This window comes from Trachurus japonicus, chromosome 16 (genome assembly GCF_045865225.1).
Source record: "Trachurus japonicus isolate A0001 chromosome 16, Traja_1.0".
NCBI classification, from domain to species: domain Eukaryota; kingdom Metazoa; phylum Chordata; class Actinopteri; order Carangiformes; family Carangidae; genus Trachurus; species Trachurus japonicus.
Window position 1 is genome coordinate 23,418,428 of NC_140922.1, and position 27,850 is coordinate 23,446,277.

The following is a 27,850-nucleotide window of genomic DNA, read 5'->3' on the forward strand; positions in this document are numbered from 1 at the left end:
CCTCGCTGCGTCTTTGTACTAAATCAGTAATTTTGGTCTTCAAGTACACAAGCAGTTTGTGATTTTAATTGCAAATATTTAACACTGGAAGATCGAGAGGTTTTTACAGTCAGTTGTGTGTTTATTGAGTTACAGCAGACTTAAAGTAGAAAATGAAAATGCAAGCGTTTTTTCCCGTACAAGCCAATCAAATGTACAGTATCTCAGATACTTGTCTCGACATGAAACTAAAGCAGCAGCAGCAGCAGCAGAGACATTCAGCCAGCTAACAGCCATACACCTGCTGCTCAAACCAGGGTTATCAATTCAAAATGACAGCTGAACTGAACTTTTTTCACTTGCACCAATACGGCAAGGACTTTGCAAGGAAGTAATTTGACTCATAAATCACAGAAATCCCTTTAAATCATCTCTTAACATGTGTTGTTAAAAAGAAAATTGTTGAAGCACATGCAAGCAGTTTGTGACAGCTTTGCCGACAGTTTCAAATAAAAAATCAGCACAGTTTTGATCATTTATCTCTGTAACACAGATTCATGGGCCACGTTGGTCATTGGGAACTGACTGAACAGGAATCAACTGAGCCCAGTCCTGCTTGGAATAGATGGATCAATCAAAAGCCAGAGAGTCAAGAGAAAAAACAAAAAACGAGAGGCATGTTCACAGATCACAGAGAGAGAAAATTGATTTCTGAAATGGTTCAAATAAAAAAAAGGAACTGATTATTTTATCTTGCTTTTAACGTTTTCACCCAAAAATGTTCTTTGCATCTTCAAGTCGTGAATATTTCAAGTTTTTGAAAAAATAAAAAGATCCGATACGTTTTGAAATCATCGTCACTGGTTCTGAGGCAGACAGGAAATGTCAGATAAGAGAGCTGAAAAAAAGGCAGCATGGTGCAAATGGACAGACACACTCCACTCTGTGCGATTCATCATTTCTACGTCAGAAAAGAAACATTCTGTGCCGTTTCATGAACATGCCCCAGGTATACAGCTGAGAGAAGACAGAATAAGTTAGGATGTACAGTGCATTCATTCATTTGCCCCCCCCCCCCCCCAATGCCGTTAGTCTTGGTCTACCCACGTGGCCGTGTGTTCATTCTTGTCCACAGTGAGGCTGGAGCTGTAACCCTGTTACTCCTCCCGACTGTCCCTCGAGCACTTCTGAGCGACTCCCACCTTCACCAGTGTGATTTGTGTGAAGGCGAGACAAGGTGACGGTGCAGGCGAGAAGGAAAAGTTTGAGATGAAGAGACCTATAATGAGAATATCTATCAAGACAGCAGGGATATATGCAAGTGCCATCAAAGACTGCCCATAAAGAATAGTGCGCAAGAATGAGTTTCAAAATAGAAAGAAAAGAAAAAAAAAAAAAGGACTGATTTTCTGTAATACACTTTGATCTTAAACGACAACAACAACAAAAAAAAAACATTACAGGATTTGGGGCACCAGTCAGACTTTCTTTTTTTTAAAAATGTAACAAAACTTGCCCTCCCAGTAAAACTGTACAAACCTTTTTTGTAATACAGAAAAATATTTACAAGGGTGCTTCTGTTTTTGTTTTGTTTTTTTTGCATGTTGTTTTTTTTTAAAAACTCTAGTAGTAGTTGTAAGAACAATGCATCAAGTCCAGCTTTGGCACTCCTCTTAATGTCAGCTTCTGCACCTCACATCAGTGCTTCAACAGTGGAACTCCACAGTCCCTGGCGCTTTGTGATGACATCACAGGCAGACAGTTACATCACTGGCTCCACGTTTCAGTCATTCAGAGTTGTCGCATGGTGGTCGGTGACTCAGAGGTCGATGATTTATTCAACCTGGAACAGAAAAAAAAGAAAAGTCAGCCATTTATCATTTAATTAATGCTGCTTTTAGATGAAAATTTAAAGTACACGCTTGACTGCCGTGGTCAGTGTGAATGTAGAAATTACCCCCTGTTATGGATATAAAATGAAAACTAAATCTTATGGACTATTCAAGTGCAAATTAAAAAAAAAGACAGACATTCAGCATCATTTGCAGCTTTCTTCTTGACTTCCTGTGAGAATAATGTGTGTGTGTGTGTGGTGGGTGTGCTGTCGACATGTACGATGCTAATGATGGTGTGGTCCAAATATCATCCTGCCTTCCCAGCATGCCATCTTTCTGAAGGACCGGTTAGAGGTAATTACACACTAATAACTTCCTGGGTAGCTGGTGGCTGCAGCTGTGGCATCTTAAATCAACAGTTCACCATTTATTTATTCATTTACATGAGCCAATTCACAGGGTGACGCTTTCAACATCCTTCTCCAACTTACTCCAGTATCCATCCATCCATTAAACCACTGCTGGTCAGTGTCCCACAGAGCTGCAGCATCTCCCAGCATGCATTGTGAAAAGAAGAAGACACCTTGCCTGTGCAGCAGCAGCCATGTGTAATTTTACCAACAATTAACCCCTTTATGACTGGCAAAGATTTAATTAATGTTCCATTTATTTAAAGCTGAACTAATCAGGATTTTCATATAATCGACAAAAAATTCTCCCCTGTTCAGCTGATTGATTCTCTTTGATGACCAAACTTCACTTAACCCTTGTTTTTTTTGTTTTTTTACTTGCTGCTCTGATTGATATCATTCTCAGCCGCAGTAATTTTCAATGATAAAGCTCTGATAAACACACTGTCTGCTTCCTGCCCTGAACCACAAACAGAAAAGCTTAAGTCACTTGTTTCCAACTATAGCGCAGCATCAAGCAATCTAATGAGCCGGATGTTTTTCTCCAGATGTTCATCAGATGGTCAGAGACTTTGCCAAATCACTGCTTATTTATAGATGTATAGCCAAGCTATCATACTGCTAGCCATAATACGCCACATTGTGTAATTTCCACATCAAAGGGCTGTTTCAACTATTTAAAGGGGAACTATGCAAGTCTGGTCTCTTTTCCTCTGTTTTGCTAACCCTTCTCTCGGCCATGTGCATTTGTTTATGATGAAGCTGGCGAGAAAGCAATCAATAGAGACTATGGGTCATTGGCTGCATTTGTGTCACGTTGCTGGGCGGCGGCCGGCGCTGATCTTGCAAGGTTGTTTTTCAGCCAAGAGACGCTACGTGGAAGGCAGAGAGCCTCCATTCTCCCTCATAACAAGTTACATGTCATTTATTAAACCATCATAATTACTCCAAAGCTGTTTAATTAAGGTAAAAATGTAGCATGGTTAAGCTAAAAATCCTTCATAGTTCCTCTTTAACCTACCATCAACCAGTGACCCTTCCTGGTTGCTCCAAGGTCAGAACATCAGAGTCTGACGCCAGCTTCTGCCTTTCTATTCCTTCTTCAGTCTCCTCCCCCACTGCCACACTGACCTTTACCCACCTGGCAATGGAAAGAAAAAAAAAACGTTTAAACACAGTTTCCTTCTAGGCTCTGGAAACAAAAATCATAGGAAGATTTATTTCTGCTTTGTATTTTAAATGACAGACACCATAAAACTTAAATGGAAAACTAATTTCTAACATAAAGTGTCAGTGGCGGAGTAATCCAGTATCCACAATTTGGCGCCATTTTGTTTTCACAAAAATAATCTTAAAATAACTCCTCAGATATCAATTTTGGCAGTGAGGTCTGTTCTGACATGAATATCAAACCAGAAAATAAAATACATTTATAAGATAAATGAGATAAATCTGCTTTTTGTCTCTCCACCCACCTCCCTTTGTCAGCAGTCCCAGAACTAGGTTCATCTGGTCTGGTCCGGCTCAGGTCCGTCACACTGTGTGCTAGTCTGTCGGTCAACCACTGGACTTTGTCTTGTTCCGACAGCTTGGAGTGATCTGTAGCCAACGTCTTCTCACCAGCTTCTTCCACTGCACCGATGATTGTGCGATGAAACACAGAGAAAGCACAGAGTCAAACATGGGAAAAAAGACTCTTTCCAAAACTGTATAAAAAGAGAAAAGAAAAAAAGAAAAAGCACACCAGTCCATGTTCTCCTCCAAAACTCACCTTTTACAGTCTGACTGACCTCCGGAGAAACGCTCTGTTTCTTCTCAGAGTTCTGGCTGTTCTGATCCTGGCCCGCTTTCTGCTGCTCAGCAACGTTTGGCTTTTGCAGACCTTCCATCCACTCCAGAGTTTCTCCGTTCTTCAGTGCAGACCGGTGGTCCTTGAACCAGCGGACAATGTCGGTGCGTCCCATGCTTGTTTGGACCTCCAGCTGGCTGTACTCATCAGGAGAGGGCCACTGGGTCCGACAGAACATCTGTTAAAAGATGATGGGACCAGACAAAATATTTCAGACACAGCATAATAGTTAATTCACTTTCACACTGAAAATAAACCCCCAAATGCTTCATTTGGCCAGAGTAATAACCAGTCAAACATTAGCCTCTGGAGAAAATAAAAATATAAAAAACCAAAGTCTGTGAATCCTTTTGTCAGGGTTCATGGGTAAAATATAGAATTAGTTCATGTTCATGTCATTTCACTCAGTGGCGATTTATGAAATAGACCACGAGTCTGCACCCATGCTAATAACTCAATGACAGTGCTAATGTGCCGATGTTTAGTAGTTATGTATAATTATGTTTGTATGTTTAGTGAAAGTATTTAGGGCTGAACAGTATATAAAACACTTTAAATTAGCTCCCAGAAATATTTCACACAACAGTCACGAGACAGTCTTCTGAATTATGAGTCCTTTTACTTTTCGTACATTTGCCAATAATACTCACATACTTGAAAAGATCAAGTAATTTAGCACCGGTGTCAATGTCACTTCAGTAAAGGCCCTAGATACTTTCACTGAACATACAAAACTAATAAATGCACAACTACAAATGGTGATTTATTAAGTTTCTTCCTACCCATATGGAGCTGTGATGATGGAAACATATTTTAACTTTACGCCCTTATGCTATAATGAGCCAGCATGGTTCCTGTTTCTCTCTACAGAGGCTACAGAGCCTCAACAGTTCAGTTGACATTTATTTTTAAATCCTACACATTTACCTTTGTGTAGCGTTTGGTGATACTATAAATACATTGACTAATGTTGATAGGCTGTCAGACTTTTATTTCCTGTAACTGAAACATGTGGGTTGCCATTTAACGACAGCGCATGTGTCATCGGGCATTAAACAAGTTCTGTTGCCGTTCAAGAGACATCTCATGAATATTGTGTATGTTCCCTTTAAAGCCTGTCTAATCCTATGGGATCCAGATGCAATATTTCTCTTACATCTTCCCTTCACTTTATCAGATCTGACCTTGTCGTCGCCGAGCATCGTATCTCACTTTTACTGTTCAGGTTATCAGCCAATTTCATCATGTGGTGTCAATCAGTGCTGCTTCTCTTTGAGCACAAGTACAATACCATCCCATGATTAATCATTTAATTTTACGCAACATCTCACTTGAGATTGTGTTAAAAAGGTGCCATCTCATCAACTAATCTCTTTAAAGTCATATCTCATTAATCTGTTGACACCATTAGCGGCACCTCCGCAATTAAAAAAAGGGTATTCGTCTTTACATCGTTACAGCTACCGTCAATGCTCTGGCTCCTGGCATACTTTGATACAGTCAGTGCTGACAGGTTTTCGTCACCTCTTCTCACCTCTCTGAGCAGGGTGAGGGAGCGGCCGGTGATGGGAGCCGGGCTCGTCGAAGCCGACAGGATGGGAGGATGGGGGGAGGACGAGGAGGACGAAGAGAGGATGGGAGGTGACGCAGAGGAGGTGAGGGTCGGCGGGTGAGGAGAGGAGGCCGCGAGCACGGGAGGAGACGACGAGGAGGAAGAGGTGAGGACGGGCGGGTGGAGAGGCGAGGAGCGGAGAGGTTTCCCCGTGTCCTGCTCTCGATGAGAAGCCCCGTTCAGCAGCACGCCCAGCCGATCCGGTCTGTCCTCCGCGTTCTTCGAGGCCATGGAGAGCAAAGTCTTCTCCATGTTGTCTCTCAGCGCCCTGCGCTCCGAAAACCAGCAGTCCACCTCCGTCTTGGACAGCCTGGTCTCCTGGGCCAACTGGTCTGCAGCACGAGAGAGTTCAGTAGGTCAGATGAGCTGCATTACCTCAAAGTACAAGTTTTTTTTTTTCTATTGGAAACCTGAGAATCCAGTCTCTCTCCAGGGGACATATAAATGGGTTCATTAAAAACTTTTCTGCTATTCCTGTCATGCAAGCAGCCACCAGAGACTGGCCTACAGCTACAGGAAGAAAATGAAGTCACATGCTGGGAAACTTAGAAGTAGAAGACACGCCACTGAATTTCTTGAAGTAATTCTAACAACCAAGTTACAAAGCGAGGATATTTGAGACGAGCAGCTACTCATTTGACTAACTGAAGTTTTTAATAAGCGGTTTAAAAGTTCTGTCATCATTTTCTCTCAGTGAACTTCACAACACAATCTGAGCCTTAAAAGATATCCGTGAGGCTAATTTTGTGCCTCATTAGCCCCTTAACTGTGGGAGAGCTGTCATGTGTAGACAAAGGTAAATATATTGTGTTCACTTAGGCATCTGAATTTAATGCTCGACTTAAACCACCAGAAAAATAAGTTAGTAAAATAGCATGCACTAAGAAGATGCCCATTAATGAAGCTGCTTGGTTTTCTTCTTAAAGAAAGTTTTCCATACACTGGGGGTTTTAATGTTTAAGTCATCTAGCACAAATAAACACATGAACACCAACAGTAAACATATATATTCTATGTTACCATTTATATTATGTCTGACTCCATATATATCCGCCTTTTCCTGATCTGTTGATCCCTATAAAATCACCCCTTTACTTTTCTCCAGTCATTCATTCCCCTGGAGCCACTCTACGTTGCAGAGTCGCAACCAAAACAGGAATGAGGTCATAAATCTCATGTCTTCCCATCCAGAGGCTTGTGCTTGTGAGAGGATTGATGGGTGGGGGTGGGCTGTACCTAGCGCTGTCTCAGTTGGAGAGCCGCTTCTCTGGAAACTCTCCTCCAGTGCCTTCAGCTGCTCAGATGTTTTTCCCTTCACCCTCTCCAGCAGAGGAAAGTGACTGGGCACTGCTTTCTTCACGGCACCGTCTTTAGGCGCTGGCATCACCTCTGCTTTCACTAGCACTGGTGGTGGGGGAACGCCTGCAAGAGTGACAAAGAGAGAGAAGGAAACTTCAAAACACCGAGAGATGCTGAACGTATCTTGTGCTAGAATTAGCGCCCTGTGGTTGTCTGCCTCCACCAGCCCCCCGAGCTGCAGGAAATATGGCCACCATCTCCCCTTCCTGAGTCACAGTGTTGAAGACTTGCCAGATGTGTTTTTGCAGAACATTATGATGTCATTCTGAAATGTACCCGTAGTCTTTCACATATAAAAATGTCATCACTTTTATCCTGTTTGACATTTATGTTTAAATTGTGTCATAATTAGCGTTTCGGTTACGGCCAAAAATGTGACCTCTGACCACCAAATTCCTGTCAGTGCCTCCTCGAGTCTGGCAGGATGTTTGTTCCCTCAAGACTTCACTGAGGCATTGTGCTCATGAGGATGGGACATACAGACAGATATCTGGACATATACATATGGACAAATGGTAAGACAACCCCCCAAAGACCAATAACTCCAGCCCAGGCTGTTGTTGCTGGCACAGAATAATAATAATAATAATAATACATACAACACTGGTTAAATGATGCAGCACCAAAACAGTGCTTACATAAAGTTCCTCATGGTTTAGTAATTAACACTCACCCCTGGGAGACAAAATGAGATTGTTTGAAGCCCACATAAAGATGTTTGATTAATTCTATTCAAGGACAGCGTGGCACTGATCACACCTCATACCTTTGAGATTAAGGAGTCTCTGTTCACTGAACCACTTCTTTATCTCTCCTCTGGACAGCCCCGTGGTCTCTATCAGCCTGTAGATCTATCACACAACAAGATGCAATGCAAGATGAATCAAAAAGCTCGGACGTTTATCGGTGACGGCTGAGTGTTAAAAATAAATAAATAAATAAAAAAAAGGCAGCAGGACGAAATTAGAAAATAAAAAACAGCAACATAAATCTGTGTTGAACTTATAAGGCATGGCACAAAAAGATGCCACTTCACTCACTTATTCTTACCTCATCTTCCTCAGGAAAAGGACACTGTGTGTAGCTGGACCGCAGCACCGTTAGCTGCTCGGCTGTTTTATTGGGGTCAACTGTGAAACTGAGCACTTTGGGTGACGCCAGCTTTGATGTGGCCATTGGCGCCGAGATGGTTTGAATGATGGAGGGCCGTTTACTGTCAGTGGTGATCACGGGGGAGGCCAGGGGTCGTTTTAGCGACTGCGCCACCTGTAATAACCACGGAGGAAATATTAAAACGGATGGATAAATGAGAACGAGTCGACCTATTGACCGGCATTACGAGTTATTATTTCTGCCCGGTGTTTACTACCTGGTTGGCCACTGTGAGCGCCAGCGGTGCACATGTGACGGTGGAGCCGTTGGCCACGGGAGTGAGCACCAGGCTGCTCTGCCCCAGCAGGTGACAGGGGAGGGACTGCAGGATAGAGGCCGTCGGCTGCATGTGTTTGGAGGCCGCGTTGGCAGCGATCGTTGTGATGGACGACTGGGAGTTGAGCTGAGGAGCGACCACGGTGAACGTCTGAGGCACAGAGGAGATTGTACCGTTGAACATTTTCTTCCGGGCTTCCTCCACCTGTCACAGAAGGAAAAGGGCTCGTTATAGTTGTGCGTTTATTATAAAGCTCTCATCTGTGCGCATTGTCTACCAACTAAAATTATATAATTACTAACATTATCATCAGCTGCTGTAAATAAGTAACGAATGATGATTGAAAATGATTGAATACCTCTTATCTATCATCTAAAAAACATGCGTCAGTAATCAAGCAAAATCACACAATCTGATCAGCGGTTATTGTATAAACAGGCAATTAGCACACTTGTGTTTTAAGCTATAATTTGTTACAGGCGTCTTGACCACTTAATATCTCAGGCCAGAATAATTAATGATTATTCTCAGATCACAGACATCCAGTAAAAATAACATAACACCTTTTCTTTCTTCTGTTCTGTTTGAGCCCTTGAGTGATGAAAAGGCCCCTGGGAAAATGAACAAAGCAGAGCCTATAGTAGTAATTATTATAACTCCCACCTCCTCAGGTGACCAGCTTATGCCCTGTTTGAGCCTCTGTGTGGTGAACCAGACTTTGATTTGCTCCTCTGGATGTTTGGAGGCTGCAGTGAGCCAGGAGAGCTCGGCCTGTGTCGGGTAGGGGAACTTGTTGAAGGAGGAGATGAGCGTCAGGTTGTCGTCCAGTGAAGGGTTGTATTTGGTTGTGTTGAGGGGCACTGCGATCTTCGGCACCTGGCACAAGGAATTACATTTTAGCATGGTGGTGGATATTAAAAACATGACAATACAAGATGATAATGCTCGTTTGAACAAATCTGTGTTTTTACTCATAAATTTCTTGGAGGTTTTCCAAAAAGGAGCTTGCATTCATTTATCAGTGGAAACTTTAATCTCTGTGCTTGTCTCTAGCAGGGCTCCAGACTTTTGCCCCTAAATGGGGGCATTCTTCCCCTAAATTTGAGACAGTGCAAGTAAATCCTTCATCTACTTTTGCATGTGCAACCAGTAAATTTGCCCTTTTCCACTTTTTTCTGGTGAAACATGGAAGGGGCAACTCAAAGTCTCTGTAATGTGTCATTACAGGTGACAGGCCAATGTGTGTGAGGATCATGAATGAAAAGGAAATGTGAATATTTGCTTTGCAAGTCCATTTAAGGTGTGCAACCCTTCATTTTCTGCTTGCACTCCTAAAATTTTAAGTTAGGGGCCACTATGCTCCTAGTAAAAAGAGTTATTCTGGAGCTCTGTCCAATCAATTTTTGTATTTATACATGTTTATGTGGCATGTTGTGTAATAAGTAACAGGCACTCTTACATCAGTTAATTTATTCCAATTAACTGTTGAAGTACAGCAATTGAATGCTCTCTCTATTTTTCCCCTGGACTATTTGTAATAAATCACACAGGCAGCTTCCTAGAAAATTATTTAGAAATTACAGACCCATTAAAATGAAGCATTCCCAAGAAAACATTTAAATATTCATTAAAAATCTGCTCACTATTCTACTTTTACAATGCCAACTTTCAACGTACGTAGAGCCAGAGCCAGAGGTTGAAATAACAAATACACCTTTATGTCCTGAGTTGGATAAACAGATCAATACCACTCTCACATCTGTTATTTAATGTGTGTCTCAGATTGGAACAACAGTTTGCTTAGTTAACATATGGACCTTAAGCAGGAGGAAGCAGCTAGCCTACTAGCACCTGCACAGCTCTCTAAATAATTAATGAGCTTTACAGGTGGCAGTACGTCTTAGTAATTATCCCATTATACCAAGTTTAAAATCCAATTATACAGTGTAGCTTTATATTTCAAGTACAAGCTGGTGAGTGATATTAATTTTGGGGTATCGATCCAACGTCTGGCAAGAAAATGCACTCTTGCATTTCTCAAAATGACATCAACTAGCAGCGAGTGTCTTACCTGGGTATAGTTTAGAGGCCGCTGTAGGGAAGGCATGATGTGAGAAAGGCCATCTGCTTTAAGGAGCGTCGACTCAGGGATGATGACTGTCCCGTTGACATTGACCGCTGTGATTGGTTTCTTGGCCAGATCAGGGGTCAGTTTACCCAACTGGGACTCTGTCCGTTTACTATCGGGTGACATTACTTTTGGTTTTCCAATCTTGACTGTGGTGGGTTTGCTGAGTGGCAGAGTGCCTAGTTCGTCTCCTTTGCCAGAAATGGCGCTGGAAGAGTTGTAAATGACTGCATTGTTACTGAACCCCTCTATTGTCTGTTCCAAGATTGTCTGATTGTTCATCTTTATACGTTTGAATTTAAAGTTGCTCTCCCCCGGGTGACACCTCTCGTTGTGTTCCGTCAGGGTGTCGAACTTCTTCGTGTTGAAGTTGCAGACGGCGCAAAGATACAGGGGGTTGAGGATGACGTTGGGGTGGTTGGCGTCTACGTGCTCTTTGAAAGTGTTCAGGTTCTGTGTGGAGAAGGGGCAGTATTTGCACTCGTAGCCCCCCTGCTGCCGACGCTGAGGCTTGGAGAGGTCTGGCGGCTCCGTCGCAGGTTTGTCAGGAGCCGCGGGGGGGTCCGATGCCTTTCCCATTAGATCCAAGTCCATGGATGGCTCTGCTCCCGTTGAGGGGTCTGCCTCCATTGGCCCCTCCTCGGTATGGTTTTCTGTTTTCATCTGGTAGAGGGAAAGAGCAGTTTTCATATAAAAAGACAAATAGCATTTTCAAATATGTGCAGCAGATCTAAGCAAAAACATATTTATTGACTTGTGCATTAGATTTATAAATTGAATCCTGAGATTAGTGCATCCACAGAAAATAAAGACAAACAATTTTCTCAGTATTTAGTCGCTAGAATACAAATCTTCAAAATGAGCAGAAAACCTAGCACGCAATGTTGTTTATTCAACTCAGTCTATTAAAGAAAAATGAGATGCTGCACCCAGACGGACTGACAGTTTACCTCCATGTCGTGCGATTCCTCCGCCTCATCATCCTGCTCCACCAAGGTCTTCCCTGGTCGGATCATACAGGGAGTGGAAGCCTTCCGTCGACTGGACATGATGACTGCAGATCCCGGGTCGGTCCTGGTGCTTGGGCTTGGCCAGGGATGTTGTAAAAGGAGACTATGGCCGAGGCGCCCAGGGTGCAGGATGCGGCGCTACTGTGAAAACACAGTCTCAAAATGCAAGAGGTGTAGCCAGGAGGACTGGCCTGCACTAGGGACACACGGGGGGGGAGGGAGGGGGAGCAGCACAGGACAGTGGGATGGGAATGAGCAGCCAAGAAGTCTGAAGGAAAAAGTCGTTCCCCTGGGGTGGGATTAGTGGCTGGAAACGGAGGAGGGCAGTGGAAGGTGAAGGTCTGGTAGGAGCGGGGCTGTTGAAGTGTAGTGTCGGCTGGGCTCGCTGACGGTGTCAGCTCCACTGCTCACTGACCTCCTGGAGCTGCATGACAGGATGCTACCTAGGTGAGAGACGGAGGAGAAAAGTTAAAAACAAAAAAGCGGACTACTGCAATCATTAGAAAGAGATTTTCATTCAATCCTTCATTTCTCAGTAAGGACGGTGTCACATCTTTCATCTCCATTGAAATGGCCACTCAATGCAAGTCACAGAAATAAGGACAGCGAAGATGGACTGACTGTGTAACGTGCAAAATGGCAGCGCAGACATCAATGTTAGACCCATCATCTTCAATCAGTGTCACCACATAAATCCATTTTTTAAAAACGCTCGGGACAAATTGCTTGAGAAAACATAAATGCTCATTTCAGCCGTGTTTGGACAGGCACCACAGGCGGGAGGGAGCGCATTTTAAGTACGGCAACATGCTGAGTTATTTAAGCTCAGCCGTGTCCCGACTTCCCATGTGGATCTACAGCAAGGCACCACCCAAAAAAAGTAGGGAGGGTCACCTAAAAACGAAGAGGCTGACAAAGACACAAACAGCAGAGGTGGTCAGCTGGTGGACAGAGTGGGAAGAAACCAGTTTACCTGCAGCCTTGCAGTAGAGAATCCCAAGTGTTTTTTGTTTTTTTAACCTCACTGACACAAACCAGGACCACCATCTTTCAGTATGGCTTTTTTATTTGGATCTCATCTATATACACCTGCTAAAGTTCTCACGTCCACCTCCAGATGTCTGCAGGAGCACGTTTTGCCATGATGACACAAACATGCATACGCACACACACACACACACCACAAAGCCTGATAATGCATATGTACTGTAGACAAAACCTTTCATATCACTCACACCCCCTTGAAAGCTGCTGTGTACCGTCACCAAAACAATAGCAGCCCTGCTGTCCTGGTAATAAATAAATAAAAAACCACAGGGAGGATGTGGTGAACATGGAATGGAGAAGCGGTGACACATGTTACTGTTAACGTCATGTAGGGCTGATATGATAATATCATTGAAAATAATAATGGTTTTCATTAATTAAGCAAAATGCAAAAGCCACACTGGTTCAAATTTACATGTTTCTACATTCGTAAAGTGAACATCTTTTCGAGTGTTGGCAGGGCTGTCACGATCATAAAATGTTACTTGACGATTAATTGCCACATAGTAAATACTGTATATGCAATGAAGGATTTAACTGTTATTTTCTGCCACTATTATAGTGTAAGTCTAAACATAGTTTAATTATACACTTAGAGAAGAAGAAGAGCCATTTATTGGCTTTGCAACTAAATCCATGATAAACGCTCATCAAAATGCGTCCGTTGAATATTAGAAATCGAGCACCTCCTCGAGATAAACAATTTGTGGAGCTCGACTAATGTGTCATTTAATCGTAGCAGAGGAGGAAACGACAGAAATAGTGATGGAAATATGATATTTATGTTAGTTTCATGCAGCTGTTTTTATACAGATGAATGGAAACCATTTAAACGATTATGCAAAATAATTGCGACCAGAAAATGATGTAATAATTGTGACAGGCGTAAGTGTTGGTCAGATAAAACAAGCAACATGAATCAACTTGTGCTCTGAATAGACACTTACTCACTGACCAGTACGTAAGTTGTTGTTATTCAATTTAATGTTATTTTTGCAATTACATCACACAAGCAGTTATACAATCAGGGAAACAGCTGAGCCACAATCTTTGAAATCATTTGGACTTTGCCCACCTCCAACACCCACATGTTACAATCAGCGTTTGACAGTTTTAGTTGGGTTAGACCAGGTGGTAACTGCAGTCACAGATTCGCTCTGACTGAAAATGAACATGATGTTGATGATTTTTTTTTTCCAAACAAGTTTTACAGGAGGACAACTTCGGTGTCTATTTATGTGGAGTGAAAAAAAAAAAAAAACTTTTATCACCACAGTTTTGATGACAGTGATTTGACGGTGTAGCTGATATGCAAATATATGCAGCTGCCAGGTTTGCGGCTGTCAGTATGACAAGTTCTTCCTCTGACTAATCATAAATCAGATTATGCCACAGATTGAACGGAAAGAGAAAGCAGAGACAAAAGCAGCCTCAGATACACATCTTAAGCTAAGAGTGACTTTATTTGGACCGTGTGGAAATGACACCTCCATCGAGAAGACGCAGTTGCAAAAAAGAAAAGCTGAGGGATAGCGAACGGAGGAGGGTGGACTGAATGTAATGAGAGGAGGGAGAGACGCTTATCTGACTGAAAAAGTCTTGATATTCTGGAGAGGCCTCATGCTGAAACTTCATACTCATATGCACATGAGTAAAAATCAAATGAGTCGATGCGGCAGTGGTGCTCTTCTGTCAGGACATAATGAGGTTTCAGAAAACCGAGTCAGCACAGAGGACGAGGGAAAAGTCCTCTTAAAGGAGACATATTATCCCCCTTTTCCACAAATTTAAATAGTTCCCAGGTGTCTTAGAGACATATCTATGACATGCTTTGGTCAAAATACCCCAAGGATCAAACATCACAGCTCTTTTCATACTCTCAAAACAGCCCTGTTCAGAACAGCTGGTTTCAGTACCTGTCTCTTTAAATGCAAACGAACCACTGCTTGCCCTGCCCTGCCCTGCTCCGCCCTGCCCTGCTCCGCCCCGCCCCGCTCCGCTCCACCCCTTCTACCAGTCCCAGGTAGGGGTGGGGTTATGCAAATTCAAAAGCTTGTTACCTCACTGTAAGACAACCGAGGGAACAGCTCGTAAAACCACGTGGATTTCAACCTAGGGAGCCTGCACATTACAGATTGTTTTGTCAATTCTCACATTTTGGGGGCCGGAAGGCAAGACAAACACCCAAACACCCAAATATATGTTAAAGAGCCTCCAAGAAGTGATATTTCAATAATATGTCCCCTTTAAAGTCTGACGTATGCCACACTAATTGGACATCATGTGATGCTTAGAAATACTGACAAAAGAAATACTGTATATACCTAACAGTTTGTATGAACATATTTAATCCTGCAACTCAGGGTGGAGCAACAGTAATTATATGAACAGTGCGACTTTTTTTTGAGGGGGGTGGGGGGGCTTCTGCCAGCTCAGCACGTTGTAGCAGGGCTGTAGTTTGTAATCAGGCGAAAGGTCCTCTCCAACAGCTATACGCATTAATCACACGGCGCCGTTCGCTTTGAGGTTTGAAGGCTGTCATTCGCCACTAAAACTCATTGTCCCGAGATATCTCAACTCCTCAAACAACCCACTGAGGCGTCATTAGAATGCAGGCTCATTACCATGGTGTCGCTATAGCAACTGCGGACGTCGAGCTGTAGTCAAGTAGCTGCTACAGCCATGTCACCGACACAGACTGTGCGAGTGCATGGGTGACCCCCCGGCTGCATGTGGGACTCGCTGCATGTCGGTGGGTGTGGTGAGACGGAGAAATAGGGGGAAAAAGAAAAAAGAAAAAGAAAGAAACATGGAGGAAAAACAGAAAATGTTGCAGAAGCTGCATGTTGTTGAAAAGCCTCTGTCCTGCAGGATGATGTGATGTGGTGTGGTGTGGTGTGGTGTGGTGCATTTGTGAGGTTTCTTCACTCACTGAGAGTCAATGTGGAAAGTGAAGCAGCAGCAGCAGCCACCACAAGGAGAGGAGGACAAGGGAAATCAGAGCGAGTCAAGAGGTGGCACACTCCAGATTTCCCTGTTAAAAAGACGAGGCTCCAGGCTGACAGATTATCCTACTAACCCTGTTTCAGGTATACTGTACACAGATTAAGATGACGCATGATGCAAACTCTGCACTGTCACCCACTCATGCTCTGTCCTTCAAAGTCTCTGTGCCTGAAGTCTGAACACTTTGTGGTTTGTGTACGACAGTGGCTGGAGAGCAGGACGTGATTACGAACGGAGCCGAGCTGTAGCTGCTGGACTTTTACCTCCTCCTACTGTTGTTGTGTGCTAAAACCACGCAAGTAGAAGGAGGGAGGGAGGGAGGGAGGATGAGCAACTCCGTTTATGCAACATCCATATCAGTAAGCTGTGAACACAACTGCCAGAGAACTTAAATAACATCACATCACATCGAAACTTGCTGCGGCTGGTTCCTCAAAAAATGAACTTCAAGTGAGTGAGCGAGCGACATCAGACATCAGCCTGCATATTAACTAACAGCCTTGTGAGTCATTTATAGAAAACCTGCTCTCTTCGGGGGCCGGTTTTGAGCAGAAGCTGACTCAGAATGAGCATTATCATACGCAACATAAACACAAGCAGCAGCAGCAGCAGCAGCAGCAGCAGCAGCTCTGCAGCTGAAGTTGCAGCAGGCAAGTTAAACTCTTGTGCTCTGATGGCTTCAAACAAAGAGGAAAGCCTGTGTGAAGAGCAGTGAGGATACACTGGCACCAACAGCCCCCCTACCCCCCCTCCTCCCCAGTCTCTACTCCATCATTTTCAGTGGAGGAGGGAGGGAGGGAGGGGCCGCTCTCCTGCTGCCTTGGCTGGATACTTGGGAACAGTGAATGTCATCATGGAAAAGAACCGCTACAGTATATATAGGATGAACAACCAGGGCGATGAATGCATTACAGTCACTCCAACTTTATCAAAATCACTTGTATAATTACATCTGAAAGTAATCAACCTGGTGTCCTTGAGATGTTTGGCTGTAAAACGTCTCACAGGAAGAAGAAGAAATGTGCCCAGACTAATGTTTCCAACTGAGCTGCTGCTACTGTATGCACATGGAAACTTTCACTTCTGATCACCGTGTGACTGTGACATCTGCTCTTGGAAGATGTTATCAAAACAAATTAATTAAAAAAAAAAAAAAAAAAAAAATGTTAATCAGTTGTGGTGGTGGTATTAAACTTGTTTCCATAACCTGGGTCAAACAGCCAGTCTCCCACCTGTTAAAGTTAAAGTGTCTGTCTGAGTCAGCGTCTCAGCTTCTGTGTGCAGCGTGAGCTCTGTGCTGGAGCCACAGACTCTCCACTGTCTGGATGCTCATTAAACTTGTATGAATACTCAGCCTGGCAGCTCCTTGCCTGCCCGTCTGTCTGCACTTGTCTGCCTGTCTGTCTGATTGGTGCATTCATTGTATTATTAGTGGATGCCATCTTTCTGAAGAAGTTACCATTAATGCTCCCGGGCAGCAAATACATATCAGCCCTGGCAGTAATAAGTTTAGGCTACACGCTGGCATACGTACTGGAAGAGAGAGCGCGGGGGGAAATCAATACGGACCCTCGGTGCGACTGAGCGTGTCTGTGAGGATGGAGACAGAGAGATGATCTAATACAGCGGGAATATAGTGTTGCTATAGGAAGGGTATCTATCGCGCAAGGAGCAAATGACACTGAACAGATGAGTCACAGCAGCATGCTCCTCTCCGATCCTATTTCTGGGTATCGTTAATGTTATCAAAGCAGTGGTGGGGGAAAAAAATGCAGCGTCTCAGACTCAGATCCCCAAAAAACTGGACTTTTGGAAAAAGTAATGTGTTGATTTAGGCTACCTTTCTTAAAACACACCAACTGGAGTGACGACACATACAGTACGACCTCGGTTAAACTTGCAGTGGTTGATGTGTGAAGTGACGAAATTCTCAGCAAGCCGTGTTTCTTATGGATCACTATGGTAACGGCGGCACCTGTAGCTCAGAGGTTAAGGTTAAGCGCTGCAGCTCTTTTTCTATCAGACAAAAGTATGTAAAGTAAAAAATGTGAAATCACACAACGAATGTAAGCAGACTGATCTGATTCACTCAACCTGTGAAATGTCCAAATGTCCAGGACCGGCAGATTCTGGTGGAGCCGTGTCGCTGTATAGCTGAAGCGAGATAGAAGGAGGAGGAGGAGGAGGAGGAGGAGGAGGAGGAGGCTGGAGAAGTGAATGCACACAGTAGACGGAGAGAGACACAGCCAACTGAGCGCCAGAGTTTTCAGACATGCAGTCATCACCAGCACAAAAGGCAATATGAATGGCAACCTCTGCGGCGGCTCCTGCACTTGAAGCCATGCATGAAGTACAAAGCAGCCAGTTTTACACCAGGGCTCTAGAATAACAAGCAGAACAAGACGCGGAAGGGAAGCGGCGCGCAAACCACACGATGCTGCTGCAGAGTAGACACGCACAGACTGAAGCAGCGATGCCACTTTGCTGCTACATTAACTAAAAAAAAACTAAAAACTTTGAACCTCCATCACACATTATATTTAAAAAACACACTGCACAGAGGGAGGGCAAACACACTGCTGTCAGGGGTGGGCTTCTCTGTTTGGGGTGTGTTTTCCCTCATGTCTGCTTGTTCCATAAGTCTGCCACTGCAGTGAGGAGGGCTGTGCGTGTGTGTGTGTGTTGTGTGGGCACCACCACCGTTAATACATCCCAGCAGGGGTGGAACAGGCAGAATTTCGGACCGTCGCAGACTTAATTTAAATCTCATCACGGGCTCCTCCAGAGCAAAGCAAAGTGCTGCACTGTGTGTGAGTGCTTGGTATGTTCTGCATAGCAACAGAGCAGCTCCACTTCTGGGATGGGGCTGGGATGAAGACGAAACGCGGATCAATGGTGAAAAAAAAAGAGAGGAAAAAAAAGGGGGATGTTTTGCCACTAACAGCCCAGCTTGTACTGGATTCCCAGAGCCTGATGCCAATGCAATACCGATAGGGGGAAAATATCCAACGGCCAATGGGCGTTTTAAAAAACAACAGCGTTCAAGAGACTATAAACAATCGTTTAAAACAAGTACCGGTATGCCCTCTGTTGAGCGCTATTCCTCTACCAGGGGTAAACACTGTTTTCTGCCAAGTCATAGATCTCAACACCATAAACGTGTCTTTAATTCTTTACATCAAAATCCATAGCCTACATTTTCTCCTGAGAAATTGATAAAAATGTTTTTAAAAAACCCATTTGATCTCCCCAAACTCTAAGACTTTACGAGTCTTCTCCTTCTGTGACCCATTAGTCATCCCTCCGCCAGGTTTGGTGCAAATCAGATCAGTACTTTTTTGCATAGTCCCAGTGATGTACAGACAGAGTGGTGCATGCATGAGTATCTCTGGCATTACAACTTGTTATTTTACTGACATGTACACCGATATATCAGGGTGACTAAACATATTTTAGCGTATACTTGGCTCTTAATTTTGACTAAATTCTGTCACATCAGCAAATCTCAGCTGCTGTAAACTGTGTACAGCCCAATCTCACTTTCTTTACAGTCAGCACTTTCTCCCCCTTCATTATTCTGAACTTGCTGGGACTCGGTATCACAACACTCATCAGCTTTTATGACAAGTTGGCAAACTTTGACATGGAGGTCCCAGAAAACTCGCCTGATCATCTCCGCCGTGTCCTTATGCAGTGCACAGACACCGAGGAGACACAGTGGCCTATATACAGTGTGATGGAAACACTGTCAAACGGGGCTACGCTGCATTAGAGCCAAGATGCGCTCTCCTGTTTAATGCGGTTCGCGTAACTCCGAACACACACGCACACACACACACACACACACACACGTGTCACATTGCCAGACCTGTATCCCCACTTAACACACACACGCACAGGCGCACCGTCACATACACAAAGGGCAAGCTATAAAAATATCCAAGTGTCACCCACTCTGCGGCTGATGGTTGTGTTACTATGGTAACACTGTAACCAACGGGAAGCGTTTTGTGAGTGTGTGTGTGTGTGTGTGTGCTTGCATCCAGGAGCAGAAAACCCAGAGGAGGTCAATCAGTGTCACGGCAGCAGAGATGCTTGAAATCCAGCTCAACTTTAGTGGTTGACACATTACACCCAGATCGGCACACGCTGGCAAAACCTACAGCGTTAGACACAATCAGGAGGTGAGAAACAAACTCTAGCAGTCTTATTAAGATTATAAACAAGACAGCGTCACGCACCGATCCAGTTTTTTACGATGCAATCCAATACCGATACTTGGGCTGAGCGTATCGGCCGATACCGATCCGATACTACTGTTGAATGAATGAACCGTATAGCTTGCCATGTGAGTGAAGGCATCAGGCTTGACATTTAGCCTTGTTAAATAAAAGGGAACAAATTAACACAGATATAAATGTACTTAATATTATTTATTAACAAATAATAACAGCAAAAAGAAATAAATAACACTATAGATCGCTGTAACTGTATTGCTGTGTATGATATTAATAAAAAAGAAATGACTGGATGGGCCTCATTCATCCAATATCCAATCCAGCTAATTAGTCGATATTGGAGCCAATATCCAATCCGGGTATCTCTACTTTAAAGTCAGCTGTCCTTTAACCACCTCATGATTGGACTCCCCTCTAGCTTTCTCTGTTGAACATCAGCACCTAACGAGTATCCACATCTAACTAACCATCCTGTCATGGAACATCTAGGGTCGTTTGAGTTCAGTTCGTGGCCCGCTGCTGCGGTCCCCACCCCCCTCTTCCACACTCCCCCAATGTGACCCCGGCGATGACGAAGGCCCAACACGTCAGCGAGCATTCACTTGATTCCAGGGGCCGCGAGAGGCGATGAAAAGCAGATGGGGGTGCGGGGCAGGGTTTCATTACAGCAAATGGGAGTAATCCAGAGGTAAAGTATCCCTCTTGAAACATATTTTTATGTGGCTTTCGTGATAATAACCCCCCCTTTTCATTTGGTTTTGCTGTCCTATTTGCACTCCCCCCCCCCAACCTCTGTTCGGCTTCATGCTCCTCTCCTTCACTCTCCCTCGTGGCCTTGCGCACATACAGACAGTCACACTGATAACAGCACATTACTCCACGAATCCTTGTACTTCACAATGTCAACTGGTAAAAGCTGAAAAAAAAACACGGCTAAAATTGTTTTTGTACTTTTTTTTGTTGTTGTTGCCTTCCCTGTTGTTTGGCAGAGGTAAAGTATGAGTTTATAGTTGCAGTAATTGCATTGTGGGACACGGCTAGAAAAGGACATGAGGCGTCTTGCCCTTAACAATCAACCTGCAAAATAGGTCAACAATGGCAAGGGACCACAATACCCCAACAGCATACCACAACAAATGATATCTGCAATGTTACGAAACACTAAGAGGAAATAAAATTAAAACGGTTATATACAGTGTGGCGGTGAATGCATGAGAAGGAGAGAGAGAGATCTAAAGTGGCGTTGACTGTGTTGTTGAATCCAAACGAGAGCACCTGGAGACTTTGGAGATCTTTACTCAGTGTTTGAGAGTCTCAGTGAACACTCAGTGCTACTGTGCGGCCAGATTTCCCACCTGTCAATCTCAAAGCCTTCTGCAGTGGGTGTGGCTTGTGGATTGTCTCCGGCCTCTCCCCATTGGCCTCGTATTGGCAAGAGGGGCGTGTCTGAGCTGTGCCACTGGCTGACGTGGTGCAGTGCAGAAGGCCTTTTAGTAAGCTCTCTCCATTTCCCCTCTGCGTTTTTTTTTTCTCCTTCCCCCTTTCCTCCCAAACTTGAAATCTGGAGGACACTGGGATGTGAGAGGGGGAGCTACTCTACACTCATGCAGGCATGAATGACCTAAATGACATGCACTGATTGTGTGCATCGTGTATAAAGCTAACTTTTTGTTGTTTGGTGGTGTTTTTTGCCAACTGCAGAAAGAAGTTTCAAGTTATAAGAGACTGCAGTGGCTACAGCAAATAAGCCACTGTGTTTAATACATGCTTACACGTGCAGAAACACGTTGCTGTATAAACTGCTGTGCACTCATAGACTTAAATAACAATTAATGCAGCAACGATGCAGTAAAGTCTTTACTGAAACACACAGCTTGCAAATTGACTGATAGAAGATACTAATCATGGAGCCTGGTGTATCTGCTCCTTCTCCTCCTCACACACACACACACACGCAACCTCTCACTGCGAGGTCGTCTCTTGTTTCTCCGTCACATTCTGACTCGAGTGTCTTGTTTCTTGTCTTTGTCACTCCTCGGCTCGCTCAGTGTCACCGGGTTTTCTTCTGCGACACCTTTGGTCCAGTTAAATTTCCGACACGTTAAGCACCGCAGCCGTACCTGCAGTTCTTTACGTGATGTTTTTCTTTCCGATGAGCGTTCCAAGAATGTTGAAATTGTGACACCATAGCATAGCGCATCAGCGCGGTCCATGTTTGCCTTGGTGGGCATATAACACCATCACATATGAGAACGTGCATGCTCTTTCTGCGTGCTTTAGCTTGAAATATTTCAAGAGCTATGGCGGAGGGGGCCGTGATCGAGCAAACTGATGGCTTCCGTAAGAAAACTTTAACACGTCAACATGAAAAATAGCTTTTACAGCTCAAGATGCATGAGGGCCTGTAGTCCACTTGAATTTATTACTTCCTCCCTCTCTTGCCTGTTCTCTCTCAAACATCACATGAACTCTACAGTGTTGATGTGATGTTCCCTCTCAAGTCTGTCCCCATGTAACTCCTCTGCCTCTCTAATTTGTCTCCTTCCCCTGCATCACGCTCTCTCCCTCTCAGCCCCACCTACAGGTGATGAGCTCATCTCTGCGATTGCCTTAGTCACCCAACAACACATCTGAGACGAGGCCCGGCAGAAGCGCATCGGGGAGAAGGACCGGAACCCGAAAAAAAACAGTGGAAAACAAAGCACAGCGTAAATGTTGGTGATGTCATCAGAGTCAAGCTGAGCACGACGGGCCGCGATGACAACAACAACCTCCATCCTCCAACCCACGATGACTCACTCCAGTGTTTCACCAAGGAGAATGGACAGCCATTATACACATTGTATTGTACAGCTCAGGACTGGATGTGGAACTGAGATGATGCACTGCTTGAGGTTCCTGATGAATGTGAAAAACACAGACACACACAAAAACAAAAAAAACGTGCTGCTGAAACTCACCACTGGCCTGCTAAGCAGCACGGCCCTAAAAATAACAGCCGTGTATCATGGAATAAATAAGTGTGAGCTCAAAACAGACAAACACGTACACAGGAACCAATAAAGTAGTGATGCTTTTGTTTTACATGCTGGTTACTGTGCTTCTGTACTCAAAGCCTGAACAAATTGTGAGCGCAAGAAAAACAAAACAATATCCCGTCACTCCATTACAAAACCTATTAAAATAAAGGATAAAATACTGTTAATGCCGTGAGATTTTTGATATTTTATAAGCTCCATTTATTTTTTTGCCAGACCGTGACGCTGCACTTAACTTCTGCAGCTCACAAAAACCCCAGATGAGTCTGTTTTCTAGCTGCAGTATATAGTTGTTGGTCAATGCTGGGTTAGCTAATGCTAGCAGACAGACTACAATAATCAAAGTCTGTTACCCATTCATCAAATTCACATTTTAATCACATCAAGCCGGGTCTTTACAGCAGCAGCTTGTCCTGTCAGTCTGTAAAGATGTAACTTGCACTTTAACAAAACTATCAGCACTTATGAGCTACAATATCAGCAACACACATAATCACACACACAACCTGCCACCTGCCCAAATTCATTCATCAAAAGCAAACATTTCTCAGTAAATGTGTTTTGCTGTCAATCATTTGCCCAAGATAAGTTGCAACAGCCTTTGTTAGAATGATTGACACATGCAACATCTGGTGCTAAGACAACTGACAACAATTAGCCCTCACGTGTCATTTATGATTGATACTGTTGGACGATCCTGCACGTTCTTCTCTGTTACACGGTAGTAATGGTCTTAGACGCAGAAAACTGCTTTTGATGTTACATGTAGTTTGATGCTTGGAAAACAAAATCCATCAAACGTGACATTAATGTTTCTAAAACACACCTTTGGCTTTGGTTTTCGGAGAGCATCATGCTCAGTTTGTCTAAGAAAATCCATCTAAATACAGAGATCTTCATTCATTTTCTGTCTCATAATTTGACACCAATTCTTGAGGCTCAAGTGTTTTTCTATTTAAATGAATGTGACAGACTGAGTCTTGTTCATTTTCCACCATCTGGCTACAGTAAACGAATCGACGCCGCTAGGAACAAAACAGTGTGGATCACCTCACAGCTGGATGTTTCGGCTGTGACATTATCAGAGGTCACAGTACATTGAGAAACACTGCATGGTTGTGCAAGGCTGGGGGGTTGGAGAAAAAATGGCAATTGAAGAAGGAGGGAAAATTTATTTTAACAGAAAAAAAAAAATAGCTACTGAATGTTTTAGTGTAAATAAAGCAACATAGTTTCAGTCTCTCTCTCCTGATGCTGTCACAGTGTAGTGATGACAGGACAATCACCGATGTTATGGACAACAAGGTAGGACGGTGACATCTGTGCATTCCTCTAATCCCTTCAGCAATACTAATAATAACATTTCACCCACAAAAATTATATTTAGACTTAATCTCAGTCGAACTGTAAAAACAATTCACTGATGTTGCCCTACACTACACAACATTAGGGACTTCGTTCTACAACAAAAACATTCATACTGCTAAAAAATAAATAACGGCTTTTCATTTCTAATTGCAGACAATCATACATAACACCTTTTTTTTTCCTTTTTCTTTTCAGAGCCGTGTTCCCGTCATTATTCTGCAAGAAAACGCTTGGCTACAAAACACACTCGGCAACTGCATATGTGTGTGTGTGTGTGTGTCTGCGATTTGAAACGTGACGGTTTACTTTTATCAAAAGAAACCCTTTGAGTGTTCAGCCCCCAATAAAACTGAGCCGGCTGTCATTCCAAATTACATAACATTATCTCTGATTTGGCAGATCACAAGCGGAAACCATGTGAAGAACAAAACATGAGCCAAATTTCTCTTCACATGGAAAAGAGCAAGGGTGCGTGGCTTAGTGAGCAAAGCCAAGTTTATACCCAGAGGAATTGCTGGTAACGGGTATGACAGGAGGGGTTAACTGCGCTGTGATCAAAACCACTTGCATCTTTTGGTGGCGAGGGGTGGGACTGTTGATCAGAGGATGTTTAGAAATACAACATAATAGGTCACCCCCAGCTCTGAGAGAAAAGCGTCTAATGAACGAGGTATTTCATCGGGTGGTGGCGGCGTACACTCGGCCCGCAGAATGCTTTTCAATTAACCGGCCCACCTGTAGGGCCTGAATGTAGTAGGTCTGTCAGAGGTCACTGGTGAACAGGTGCACTGAATTATTGGGCGTCAGGCGCTGTTTTATCACAACCAACGCTACTCTATGTTACATATAAGCTGTTTCTTTAATCTCAGCCTCCACACTGATAGAGTCAATATCTAATTGTAACTGGTACTGGGAGCCAGCTGGCGTTACTGTCCCCGAGCGTTGCCGTTCTTGGAAATGTCATAGTCAGGTGTTTGAAGTTATTATTATCATCACCATCATCATCCTCACTGATGCTTATGTGTATCTTGTTTATATCTGCCTCAGATCAAACCAATGTACACAGTGTCACTAAACATCAATAAACATCAGATTTATGGCAATTTGATCCAAGCTCTCCTCCTCTCCCTGTACCTCAGCTTTGGTACTTACCAGTATTAAGTACCAATATAAAATCTGTACACTGCACTGATTTGAATTCATTATAATTATTTTTAATGCAATACACCGGTGTTGAACAGAGAACCAAAAACTGAAAGAATCAATGCAACTGATGGGGAGAAATCTCCCATTTTATGACAACATAAACAAGTTAACTGTATTTATCCATTAGGACTGGTTCAAACTGTAGCTTAATGAGGAAAATGACAGCATCACTAGTGCCAGTCTGTACTATTGCACATCTGTGTCTGGATACTGAAGGTGTATGTGTTGTTGAAACTGTGCCAAAGTCCCAAAAAAAGCAACAAGACAAATGACGTAAGGCTTAAACAGTCTGACGGGTTCACATGAGGACAGCACCACCTTAATGCAAAGTCAGTGAGTTCATGCTGACTTTGTTATTATGAAACCATGTCATTTAAAGTTCATACAGATACGGTATATATGATTAACTGTTATATGACAATGGCACGAGTCACGACTAACTAGAAAACTGGGTAAGAGGTGATACAGTATACGCTGGGCTGTGTTTTGGCAGCAGAGGCAGCAGCAGCAGCAGCAACTGAAGAACTGGAGCATTGGACTATTAAGGTGTTTGTAATTACAGGTTGTGACATTTGTTTATGTTCTCTTCCCAGGCAGTGACTTCACAAATGTTATGGTTTTGCAGTACAGGACAAGATAGCTACAGCCTGTACAATACCATGGAATAAACAAAACAACCACTGACTCCATGCCATAGATTTTATAAGGGTGCACTGAGGACACATGTTCCCCCCTTGGTGAAGACTGAGTGTGAGGAGAGCTGCACACACACCGAGACACACACACACACACACAGGCTGGCTGGCTACAGTGTGGAGCACTGAGTTCACAGCCAAAGTTGATATTGTGTGTAATAAAATGAACCAGGTCCAGCAGCCACAGGCCTCCTCCTGCTCCTGCTGCAGTGACAGGGCTGTAGGAGGAGGAGGAGGGCACCTGTGCTACTACAGCACCGTGGGTCTGACCGTGTTGTCTGCCTTGCCTTGCCTTGCCTTGCAGCAGGAGCCGTGGTCTCCGAGGAGGAGGTGGAGGAGGAGAAGGAGGAGGAGGAGGCATCACCAGGGGTAACGTTACGCCTACATCACACAAGTCGTCACAAATCAAAGTCTATAAACAACGTCGGACTCGGAAAGTTGCGCTCCCATATAACCTCGGTACCGCTTCAATGTGAGCAGCAGCTACGGCCACACCGGCGCAACGACGCCGCGGAGGAGGAGGAGAGCAGCCGGAGGAGGGTATAGTCCACCGGGCCAGCCCGAGCTGTGACGGAGGGGGCGCAGAAAAACACTCTCCCCCCCAAATGTTCCCCCCCTCTCTCTCTCCCTCTCCCTCTCTCTCGCCATCGACGTAACAACATGTCGGCAAAGGACGGCCATGTTTTGCTGGTTATGTCGAAACGGGGAGGAGGAGGAGGAGGGAGGGAGGAAAAGTAGACACGATGTCTCCTCTCCTCTGCCTGCTCTCTTGCCTTCACCGCCGCGTAGCTACCAAAGTGAAACTTGGGAAAAAAACAAACACAAAACGTGGGCGAAAACGTCCAATTAACAACTAACTTACTTGGCGGATAACATAGTCTCAGTCCGCAGGTGTATACTACACTAACACGGCGGGGGCAGGCAAAGTTCACGCGGCGAGACAAGTTAAAATATTTATACAGAGGCGTGGGGGTGTTTGGGAGGCAAACAAACAACTGCATGCGTGTTGTTTTTAAGAAAAAACTTAGGGGGGACTTTTCACGGCGAGACGTATGAAACACACACGCACACACAGACACACACACACACGCAGAGAGAGAGAGAGAGAGAGAGGGAAACAGTTTCTCCATTTCTTACCTGCCCACCGTTTTTGGCGCGATGCTCAGGTAGTGCGGTTCGGTCCCTGAAGCCACCGCGAACCGACTGCAAGAGCCCCGTCTCTTTTAAACAGTCTCGCCGCGGCCCAATAACCGAGCAGACAACAGGCGACAGGAAAGAAAAAAAAAAAACTGGCGATCACAAGGAGGATCTACGCCAAAAGCCACATGATCGCCGACGTCAGAGTACGTATTTGCATGCCGTACCGGGGCGCCGGTGTCCGTCCACAGCAGCAGCAGCGGGTCCATGGTGTTGTCAGAAGAGAGCGGGGGAAAAGTTGAGCGGCTGGCCGAAGGGGAGTGACACAGTGCGGGCAAGCAGCAGCAGGAGAGCCGCGGGCTGCATGGAGGAGCATGTCTGCTGCTGCTGCTGCTGCTGCTGCTGCTGCTAAAAAATGAATGGACTACTAGGCTACGTCTTGGAGCCGTCAAGTTTCTCCTGTGCTGATGACTGCTGCCTCTCTGGTCGGAGCTAATTGAATAT

The 27,850-nt window shown here is 44.2% G+C and overlaps 1 protein-coding gene across 1 annotated transcript; it reads right to left on the reverse strand.

The window, feature by feature from the left end:
* Positions 1-97: 97 nt before the first annotated feature.
* zhx2a (zinc fingers and homeoboxes 2a) lies at positions 98-27,850 on the reverse strand. Its single transcript, XM_085802674.1, has 13 exons — positions 27,347-27,850; positions 11,552-12,054; positions 10,545-11,264; positions 9,137-9,349; positions 8,414-8,677; positions 8,095-8,310; positions 7,811-7,895; positions 6,922-7,107; positions 5,608-6,017; positions 3,996-4,251; positions 3,700-3,856; positions 3,246-3,365; positions 98-1,822 (listed from the first exon to the last, which is right to left on the reverse strand). Exons 2-12 carry the CDS (start codon positions 11,648-11,650, stop codon positions 3,248-3,250), a joined length of 2,724 nt encoding a protein of 907 aa, XP_085658800.1. The 5' UTR covers positions 11,651-12,054; positions 27,347-27,850; the 3' UTR covers positions 98-1,822; positions 3,246-3,247.

Excerpts from the sequence above, each read along its gene's own strand:
- zhx2a (XM_085802674.1), bottom strand. The coding sequence starts at position 11,650 with ATGTCCAGTCGACGGAAGGCTTCCACTCCCTGTATGATCCGACCAGGG. Across the intron at positions 9,350-10,544 it reads GGCCTCTAAACTATACCCAG|GTGCCGAAGATCGCAGTGCC; the intron begins GTAAGACACTCG and ends TCCTTGTGCCAG. Across the intron at positions 8,678-9,136 it reads TAAGCTGGTCACCTGAGGAG|GTGGAGGAAGCCCGGAAGAA; the intron begins GTGGGAGTTATA and ends CTTCTGTGACAG.